This window comes from Ochotona curzoniae, unplaced genomic scaffold, assembly GCF_017591425.1.
Source record: "Ochotona curzoniae isolate NIBS_2020 unplaced genomic scaffold, NIBS_Ocur_1.0 contig_517, whole genome shotgun sequence".
NCBI classification, from domain to species: domain Eukaryota; kingdom Metazoa; phylum Chordata; class Mammalia; order Lagomorpha; family Ochotonidae; genus Ochotona; species Ochotona curzoniae.
In genome coordinates this window covers 6,812,467-6,823,086 of record NW_024466454.1, presented here as the reverse complement: position 1 = coordinate 6,823,086, position 10,620 = coordinate 6,812,467, and the positions used below count along the sequence as shown (strand labels likewise).

The 10,620-nt window shown below is 43.8% G+C and overlaps 1 protein-coding gene across 4 annotated transcripts in view; it reads left to right on the top strand.

The window, feature by feature from the left end:
- Positions 1–248: 248 nt before the first annotated feature.
- ZNF143 (zinc finger protein 143) overlaps positions 249–10,620 on the top strand; it is a 31,039-nt gene continuing 20,667 nt past the window's right edge. Inside the window, exons 1-5 of one of the 4 annotated variants that reach the window (XM_040989149.1) lie at positions 249–357; positions 7,338–7,456; positions 8,078–8,170; positions 8,953–9,036; positions 9,582–9,665. In XM_040989149.1, the coding sequence (XP_040845083.1) occupies positions 7,345–7,456; positions 8,078–8,170; positions 8,953–9,036; positions 9,582–9,665 (373 nt within the window). In that variant the 5' untranslated portion in view covers positions 249–357; positions 7,338–7,344. Of the gene's footprint in view, positions 358–7,271; positions 7,457–8,077; positions 8,171–8,952; positions 9,037–9,581; positions 9,666–10,620 lie in introns of those variants that run through there. The other 3 variants (XM_040989150.1, XM_040989151.1, XM_040989148.1) reach the window with 3 other exon arrangements.

Sequence of the window (10,620 nt, the reverse complement as noted above, 5' to 3'; positions counted from 1 at the left end):
AATTCACTCGTCAGGAAGGCGGTGTCGGTCTGGGATGGGCGGGCCTACCCACCAGTCAGACACAGGAACCTCGATTGGGCCTTTGGCGCCAGCCATTCAAGCGCGGGTTGGAAGGCCAGATTGGCCTGACGTCAAGACGAGGGGACGGGATGAAGGCGGTTTCCTTGGGTGTCAGCCGCTTGGGAGCCAATGGCAAGTCGCAGTTGGCCAGTGAGGGACATAATGCTAGCCCAATGGCGGCTGGGGGCCGGGCCTGAGCGACGCTATGCGGGTTGCGGGGCCTGGGGGCCGGACGGCTGTTTCCTGTCCTGGTGCATGGTGGTCGGACGAAGGAATTGTTGGAAAATTTTCTCGGAGGTTCGTATATAAATGTGTTTTTACCCAGTGTGCATTATTCTCCGCCCGGCCGCCGCCCTCAGCGCGGCGGCGCGGGCCCGCTCGGGCTCCAGCTCCCGCTCCTGCGCCTGGGCCGCAGGCCCCGCCGCTCCTACGCTCGGCCTCGGCAGCGGCGCCCGGGCAGAAGGGAGTTTATTAATAACCCGCGGCGGCCACTCCGGGGCGGCGGAGCTCGTCTGGCTGCGGACGCACCCCCTCGCCCCGGCGCCGCGCCCCGCCTGTTCCCCTCGGGGGACCGCCGAGGGAGGGCGTGGAGGAGGGGAGGGTGGAGCCGGTGGGAGCCTGGCGGCGGTTCCCGGCCTGACCTCCGCGCCGAGCCCGCTCCCCAGGCACGCCGAGGCCGAGTGCCCCAGCGGGGCCGCCGGCGGCAGGGCTGGCCCGGGGTCCGCTCGGGAGCCGCCGGCACCGCGCATCCACAGTTTCGTCCTAACCGGATGGTGGACAGATTGCTGATTTCATCCGATACAACAAACTCGACAATTCTGTTATTCCTCCTTTTCTCCATTTTGGTCCCCAGAGTAAACAAGTATCTGCATTGGTTTTTGTTAGCGTTTTTATAGTGGATGTGAGCCTAGTCTCCCCGCCCTACCCCATCCCCGTTTTTTAAAGTTTTTTGCACATCACAACAAAGTTGAGAGAACAGTCCCATTGTCGACCCATTTATTTGTTTAAACTTAGCTTCAGTCTTTGGACCTGTCTAAATTGGCGTACTTGTTGCGGTTAGGCTGCTGGGAGAGCAGCATGTTGGGGAGGGATGTGAATTTGCTCCGTTTTTAATAAAAGATCGTGTACACGTTTCGCTGTAGTTGACAAAAACCTGGTCCGTATTTTACAGTTTTTCTTACAGAGTACTAGGTTAAGTTCATTGTTGGCTGTTTAGCGAAGAAAGCACATGAATATGCTGCCACAAAGCATTGTTGGATGTGTAATGCTATCCTAGCATCTTTTGCACACTTGAAAATTCTTTAATTGATTTTGTACAGTTTGCCTATTTTTAAAAACTTTTTTTTAAATGCCTTCTACAATGATTTTAAAATGTATACTCAAATTTTGTGCAGCTGGCCAATACAATCAATTTTTTAACACATTGCTCAGCAGAAAGAAACTGCCTATTAGGTGGCAAACCTACCACCTCCAACTGCATTTACCTGCTCTGGACGTTACACGGAACTGAGTTATAAAGTTACATGGGCATTAGTGATTGGCTTTTTTCATTTACCATAGCATTTGCTAGGCGTGTAGCATATATCAGCAGTTCATTCCTTTATATCACCACATAGTATTGCATTATGTGGGCATACCACATTTTATTTATTCATGTTTCCTCAGCCATGTGGCTTCGTACCCCACAGCTGCACTGCGTGCTTCCATGAACATTGATGTACAAAGTTGTGTCTGAATATACATTTTAATTCTCTTGGATATGGGAAAAGTTGGTTTGCTGTGTTATTAATAAGTTCGTTCAACCTTTTGAGTAGCTGTCAAAGCGTTTTTCTAAGTAATTGTATTTTCCATTTCTCCAGTTTGGTGTGTAAAGGTGCCAGTTTCTTTACATTCTTGCTAACCTTACTATCAGTCCTGGATGACAGCCGTCCTAGGGGGTGTGACATGGGGTCGCGGGCATTTCGTTGGCCGCTTCCCTTGTAACTGAGGATGCTGTACTTCTTTTCATGTGTTTCCTGATCATTTCTGTCTAGAGAACTGTTGGGTCATTTGTCTTTTCTAAAGTTTGAGATATTACCTTTTTGTTGTTGAATTCTGAGTTTTGTAGACAGATGTGCGATGTGCGGAATGTTGGTAGCCCCTGGCTGAGCACTGGGAGAATCCTGTGAAGTCACGTCCTCCTGTTTACTGAAGGATGACCAAGCTGCTTCCAGAAATTGTTTCTTTAATGTTGTGTTGGCTGTTGTGAATTATGCCATGCATATGGATTATAATCTTTGAGGAGAACTTTTTGAGTCCTGAAATTTTCATTATTTTTTGGGTTTTGAGATTTTTATCTTGTTTTTCCAGGAGGGAGTGGAAGTGTTGCTTTAATCTGATATTTTGCCTAATTTTGAGTATTTTTGTCCCTGGCTTTGTATCAGGACAGTGAGTTTTGTTTTGTTGTGCTTTAAATTTTTGTATTTTGAGCCTGGCATGGTAGCCTTGTGGCTAAAGACCTCGCCTTACATGGCCCTTGATCCCATATGGGCATTGGTTCCTGTCCCAGTTGCTCCATTTCCCATCCATCTTCCCACTTGTGGCCTGGGAAAGCAGTCGAGGACAGCCCAAAGCCTTGGGACCTGCACAGGTGGGCGGGCTGCGGGGGAAGAAGCAGGGAGAGACCTGGAAGAAGTTCTGGCTCCTGGCTTCGGATTGGCTCCACTCCAGCCATTGTGCTCAATTGGGGAGTGAACCAGCAGGTGAAAGATCTTTGTCTCTCCTTCTCTCTGTAAATCTGACTTTGTAATATAAATAAATAAATATTTAAATTTTTAAATATACTTCATGAACCGTTCACTGCTTTTCCAGGCCACAGGCAGGGAGCTGAAAGAGAAGTGGAGCAGTCGAACACAAACTAGCACCCATATTGGATCCTGATGCATGAAAGGTGAGGGCTTTAGACACTAAGCTGCCGTGCTGGGCCCTGTTTTGGTGTTTTTGTTTTCATTTTTTTTACAGATTTATTTGAAAGGCAGACCAGCCTTGGTGGGCAGTGCTGTTCCACTCCCAAATGTCCATAATAGCCTGATCTGGGCCATGCTGAAACAAGGAGCGTAAGATTGCATCCTGTTGTCTCACGTAGATGGCAAGGGCATCGGCACCTGGGTCATCATCCAGAACCTTAGCAGGTGCATTAGCAGTAAGTCGCATGGAAGTGGAGATTGGCACTCTGATCTGGGGATGCTGGTGTTGTAAGTGGTGGGTTAGCGCACTACGACACACCAATCCAAATCTCTGTGCTAGCAGGCGAGGGGCTTTTTTTTTCTTTCTTTCTTTTTCTTCCTTTGGTGAGGAGGTAGAAAATTTTATTTTCGGGCCTGGTATGATAGTGTAGTGGTTAAAGTCCTCACCTTATGATAGTGTAGTGGTTAAAGTCCTCACCTTGAACGCACCGGGATCCCATATGGTCTCCAGTTCTAATCCTGGCAGTTCCACTTCCCATCCAGCTCCCTACTTGTAGCCTGGGAAAGCAGTTGAGGATGGCCCACAGCCTTGGGACCCTGCACCTGTGTGGGAGACCCGGAAGAGCTCTTGGCTCCTGGCTTCAGATTTGTGTAGCACCAGCTGTTGCGGTCACTTGGAGAGTGAAACATCGGACAGATGATCTTCCTCTCTATCTCTCCACCTCTACGTATATCCGCCTTTCCAATACAAATAAATTCATCTTAAGAAAATTTTATTTTCACCTTGTGTTAGGCACCTGGAAAGAAAATCTTACGAGCAGTCTCTTGCATTTACATATTGTTCTTTTAGCTAACTCAGCTTGGATACAACTGCTTTTTTGTCAACTCTTAGTTACACTGATGTGTTCAGTTTTGCATTTTCAGGTTCCAGTTGATTATATGAAACATTTTAAAATGTAAAGATATACAGAAACAGCTCCGTCTTTGTGTCCACTGCAAGAAGTTATTTTCCATAGGAAGAATGTACCCAGTGCCTTCATACTGCATTTTCTTCTGTCCTTGTTGGCCGGCATCTACGTGGGTCTGCAGATTTCAAAAACATTGACTAAGCTTGTAAAAAATATTTCTGTTATATTAAATTTGGAAGGCAGAGCTACAATAGAGATGGAGATAGAGCTATAGGAAGATCTTTCATCTGCTGCTTCACTCCTGAAGTGGGAGGGAATAGCTGAAGCTGAGCCAATAGGAGTCAGAACTTTCTTCTGGGCTTCCACACAGGTGAAGGATCCCAAGGCCCCGGGGCATCCTCTACTGCTTTCCCTTGGGAGGCAAAGAGTGGTGGATAGGAAGTAGAACAGCCGGGACTGCAACTGGAGTCCACACCCTTATCCAGCACCACAGACAGAGGCTTAATACCACTGTGCTGGCCCCACTACTACTGTTTCCTAATGCCAGTTAATCTGTTTAAACATACTATAAGATCTATAAAAGGGCCCAGCACAATAGCCTAGTGGCTAAAGTTCTCACCTTGCATATACCAGGATCCCATATGGGTACTAGTTCGTGTTCCAGCTGTTCCACTTCCCAACCATCTCCCTGCTTGTGGCCTGGGAAAGCAGTCGAGGATGGCCCAAAGCCTGCATGGGACCCTGCACCTGCATGGGAGACCTGGAAGAGGGTCTAGACTCCTGGCTCCTGGCCTTGGATCAGCTCAGCTCCTGCTTTTGCGGCCACTTTGGCAGTGAACCAGTGGATGGAAGATCTTTCTGCCTCTTCTTCTCTATGTATATCCTCCTTTCATTAAAAATAAATCTTTGAAAGAAAATCTATAAGAAATGATTGTCTGAACTAAAATGTGTGAGTAAGAGTTGTTATTTGCATTAGGTTTATTGGTTTAAAAGAGACCACTGCACTAGAGTCTGAGGGCTCTCTCATCCAGTGGTTCAGTCCCCAAATGCCTGCAGTGGATGGGAGGGACTGTGGCCCGAGCTGTAAGCTAGGAACTCGATTCAGGTCTCCTGTGTGGGTGGCAGGCAGGAACCAGGAGCTGCAGTCGAACCCAGGTCCTGTGTTGTGCGATGCGGCATCTTAACTGCTAGTGAACACCCATCCACCCCACCTTACTTAACCTACTACTCTGATTTAAAATTTTGAGGGGGTAAAGTATTTAAACCAGTGCATCCCATATCAGAGTTCCTGTTTGAAGTTCTGGCTACATTTCCAGTCCAATGTTAATGAGTACACTGGCAGGCAGCAGATAATAGCTCAAGTATACCTCAGATTTAGGGTTCCAGGCTATGACCAGTTCTGGCTCTTAGGCATTTGGAAGTGACTTAGCAAATGGAACATCTTTCCTTTTCTTTCCCTCTGCCTTTAAATAAAATGAAGATAAAAAGCAGTCATTCAAAATTTGAGTTTAGATGGTCTTATCCTCGCTGAATCAATAAGGTTAAAAAGGTTTTACTTAGAGGCCCGGCGCAATGGTGCAGTGGTTAAGGTCCTCGCCTTGCATGCACCGGGATCCCATATGAGCACCAGTTCTAATCCCAGCAGCCCCGCTTCCCATCCAGCTCCCTGCCTGTGGCCTGGGAAAGCAGTCGAGGATGGCCCAAAGCTTTGGGACCCTGCACCCATGTGGGAGACCCGGAAGAGGCTCCTGGCTTCAGATCGACATAGCATCAACCGTTGCACTCACTTGGGGAGTGAATCATCGGACAGAAGATCTTCCTCTCTGTCTCTCCTCTCTGTATATCTGACTTTCCAATAAAAATAAATCTTAAAAAAAAAGTTTTACTTAAATACATTGATAATAAAAATGCCATGTCAGGCATTTTTTATTATCATAGTTCAGGATTTTTTTGGAATCACAAAAATTATAAGTTTTATAATGTTCACAGGTTTTCAGACTGGGATCAGAGTGAGGAGATGGTCTGAAAATAAAATAACACTGATTCAGAATAGCATTATGCTTCGAAACAGAAAATCTGAAGACTTTAAGAGATTCTCTTTCCATCACTCAGAATTAGAAGACAGAACAAGAAAAAAATATATAAATCATGTGTGTGATGAAGGATTAATCCAGAATATAACTCAGCAATAGGAAGACTTCTCTATTTTTTTTTTCTTTAAGATTTATTTTATTTTTATTGGAGAGTCAAATGTACAGAGAAGAGGAGAGACAGAGGGATAGAGCTTTGGTCTGTTGATTCACTCCCCAAGTGACCACAACATCCGGAGCTGCAATTATCCAAAGCCAGGAGCCTAGAGCCTCTTCCAGTTCTCTCACGTGGGTGCATGGTCCCAAGGCTTTGGGCCATCCTTGACTGCTTTCCCAGTCCACAGATGGGAGCTGGATGTTAAGTGGGGCTGCTAAAATTAGAATTGATTCCCATATGGGACCAAATAGTTGTGGGAAATCAAGAAATCTCAGCAACTTTTTTAAAGCAACAACTTTTAAAGAAATCTAGCTGTGATAAGGAAAGAGAAGGGCTGGCTGACACACCTGGGAAAGCAGCAGAAAATGGGCTAAGTCCTTGGGCTCACATGAGAAACCCAAATGGATTTCTAGACTCCTTGTTTTTGCCTTGCCCATTCCCATTGTTCTTCATGCTTTGTAATTGCCTTTCAAATAAATAAATAAATCTTAAAAGAAGAAAAAGGAAAGAGAACTAGACACTGAGTTGGAGTGAGATTTTATTGATGGGAAAGTACTGGCAGCTGGCGTGGGGGAGGCCTGGAGGTTGGGATGTTTGCAGCAGAGGCCCCTGTGAGCCCCAGGAGGAAAGCCAGGTGCCTCGCAGAGAAGTGTGGAGGGTATGGGGAGGATGTAAGATGGGAGAGAAGGAAGAAATAATGTATGGAACCACAGGAGTGACAGGTTTGTTTCAGACCTTTCTGATGACTTGTATGTGTATAATTTTTTGTTGGGTGATGATTAATTTGCTCAGAGTGAGCAAGGAGAAACAGAGTATTTAAGGTGAGTGCAAAGTATTTTGAATTGTCATTTTGAAGAAATGAAACCACTGGACAGCTTTGGGAATCTGAAGGTTGAAAAGAGCTCAAGAACTTTCATGGTCCTTTGAGACTCTTCATGCTGGTTAACTGCTTGGGGGAATTGCGCCCTTCAGGAGCTACGTCTTTAATGCCACTTTATTGGAGTTTAACAGCTTTATTTTTTAGCTCTAATAATCTTAACCCACACAATAAGTGAAATTTCATCTTATTTCAATCATGACTCACATCTTTAGAAATTTATTTTGTGTTGTTAGTTATTCAAGCTTTCATTTTGTGTGTACCAATCATTGTCTTCAAAAACCTCTGTTTTTCCTTAAGGTAGAAAATGTTGTTGGCCCAAATAAATCGAGATTCTCAGGGAATGACAGAGTTTCCCGGAGGAGGAATGGAGGCCCAGCACGTTACCCTGTGCCTAACAGAAGCAGTGACCGTGGCGGGTGAGTAGCATGTTCCAGGGGATCATGCGGTTTTCCAAATGCCATTTACTGAAGGAAAAATGAAAACTTACAACACTGTGTTTTCTTCCCTGTTTTTCATTTAGCTAAATGTAATACAAGCCTGCCTTTCTGGAGCATATTTACCTTGGCTTGGATGCTGGATACAACAGGGAGGGAAACCCCCTTTTTATTTTTTTGAAGATTTATGTTTTAGTTGTTTCAAACAGAATTCTAGAGCGTGGAGCAGAGGCACAATTTTCCATCCTCTGGTTCACTGGCCACAATAGCTATGGCTGTGCCAATCTGAAGCCAGGAGCCCAGAGCTGCTTCTGAGTCTCCCTTGTGGGTACAGGGCTCCAAGGGCTTGAGCCATCCTCCACTGCTTTCTTCAGCAGGGAGCTGGATCAGAAGTGAGTTAAGCAGTTAAGCTGAAGCTTCGCTTAACTGTTATTCTACAACACAGGCCCTAAGATCAATGTTTCTGTAAATGCTAAAAGAAATCTCATCAGAGTCTAAGTTAAGTAACTTGCCTCTTATCTACCCCCATCCTCTTAAAATTTAACTTAATCAGCATGTGACTATGGTAATTGTCTAAAGAAAATAATCATTTTTTTACAATAGATGGTGACAATTTAGAAAATATGGAAGGTGTAAGCTTGCAAGCAGTTACACTAGCAGATGGCTCTACTGCCTATATACAACACAATTCTAAAGGTATGTGCCCACATAGCTGATTTAGCTAATTAACACCAGCAATTCATAACCCACAGTTAGAGTGGGTTATGAAGCAACTATACTTCCTTTCTAGTCTCATTAAACAATACTGTATTGCATATGATAATTTTAAATAATTTTATTCTCACTTAAATTTTGTTTTGATAATCTAAGAACACTTTTCAGGCTTCTGGAAAATACTAGGGTATCAAAATTCAATGGCAAGTGAAGGTGAGGAGAGTGTTTTTGACCTCTTTCTAGTAAGATTTTTCTTGTTTTTATCTCAGCCTATTATTTTGTTGTTTTTTTTTTTTTCCAGAGCACACTGAGCACAAAGAGCTTTGGTTTTGCTAATACAGTATTGTCTCTGAATCAATGTTTACTTTGGTCTAACCCAATTCTCAAGCTTCTTGTTTTTATGAAAACCCACTGAGCACAAGTGTATGTAGACAAGGGTCTTACAGCTAGTCTCATACAGATGGAGTCAGGGTCACTGATTCTAGGTGATTCTGAAAGGTATATTGAGGTTTAACTCATGTGTCCTGCCATGAATCCTCTTGTACTTGTCTGAACATTGGAGGGGAGGAAGGATGGCTGAGGGAGCATTTTCTGCTTTCTGTAGGATCACTGGATGTGTTATTGAATTGCCTCAGAACATAGAGGGAAGAACCAAGATGAACATGAGCTTAAGTAGTGTATGTTTTTATAGTTGATATCATTTTGAAATTGTATGAAGTTTAGTTTAGTTTAGTTTTGCTAATTTATTGTCTTTTTTGTTCCAGATGGAAAACTCATAGATGGTCAAGTCATACAGTTGGAAGATGGTTCTGCTGCCTATGTCCAACACGTACCCATACCTAAAAGTAGTAAGTATTTAAGCTAGAGTACAGGAAACTACCTCGATTCTGACTCCTGGTTTTGATACCTCCAGCTCCCTCTTAAACTTGATTCTGGTCTCTAGTCATCCTCTGAAAAATGCTATCAAGTAGATGCCACAGTGAGACGCTAAAGGACTTTTTAATTTAACTTTTTAACTTTTTATTACGTGAAAGATAAAGGAAAAAAAGTTACTAGGCTGTATTCTACAGATCAATGGTCAATAATCCAAAGTGAATGTTTGTTTCTGTTATTTGAGCTGAACTCTTCATGTCCCTAATTTTTTTTTCCTCTTTCAGCTCTCTTCATACTGTGGCATATACAAGATTATTCCTAAAATAAAAATTCGTGCCTTTTAAACTTTTATACATTTTCTCCTAATAGCTGTTCTGAGATTATGTAAATGTTCAAACTCAAAAAGCAAGTCTAAGCTTTCCTTAATGATGTTTTTAATGGTTTACTCTAACTTTGCCTTGGTGAGTGTATCAGAGCCGGCTAGGAAACATGGCATTTAAATGTATGTGTTGCTCTCGAGCAGGGGACAGTTTGCGTCTGGAAGATGGTCAAGCAGTGCAATTAGAAGATGGAACCACAGCCTTTATCCATCACACCTCCAAAGGTAAAATAGTTTGGGAAATATGGCCAAAATAAGGGAAAAGGGCAAATGTGGAGAAAATAAGACCAGCCTTTTGCTACTGAAGTGTTGTCATATGTAAGGACAGTGTTCACAGGGTGGGGATGCAGATTTGAGCACAGCTTTTAAGAAAAAGCTTTCTCTTTTTTTTTTTAAAGGAGAAAGCTTTCTCATAATTTGAAGTATCCAATAATAGGGTGAAACAACAAAAATCCCTGGTCTCTGAAAGACTTCAGAGAGGCTACTTTTAAAATATAAACTAGGACCCTTTGTGCTCTAATCAACTATGTAAAGATTAGCAAAAGAAAAGAATTAAAAAAAAAAATGTAAACTAGGGTGGGCCTTTTGTGTAATAACTTAAATTGCTACTTGGGACACCCTAATCTCGTATTGGAGTTCTGCTCCAAATTCTGGCTCGGGACTGGTGTGTAGCATAAGGGTTAAGTCTCAACCTGTGATGCCAGGATCCCATATGGGTCCTGATTCAAGTTCTGGTTGCTCCATTTATGACCCAGCTCCCTACTAATGCTTTTGGGAAAGCAACAGAAGATGGCCCAATGCTTGGGTCTCTGCACTCAAGTGGGACAACTGAAGGCCAAAATGACCAGATCTGAGCTGATCCAAAACTAAGAGCCAGCAGTTTCTTTTGGGCCTCCCACATGGTGCAGGGTCCCAAGGCTTTGGGCCATCCTCACTTGCTTTTCCAAACTATTAGTAGGGAATTTGATGGGAAGTGGAACAGCTGGGACACACACCGGCACCCAGTGGGATGCCATGCTTGGAGGTAGAGAATTGAACCATTGTGTTGGGCCCAAAACATAAATCTTAAAAAAAAAAAGTTCTGATTCCACTTCTGACCCAATCTCCTGCCAAAATGGCTTGGAAGGCAGCAGCTAATGACTTTGCCTTTAATTCAGTGCTGTTTTCTTCTGATCCCTCA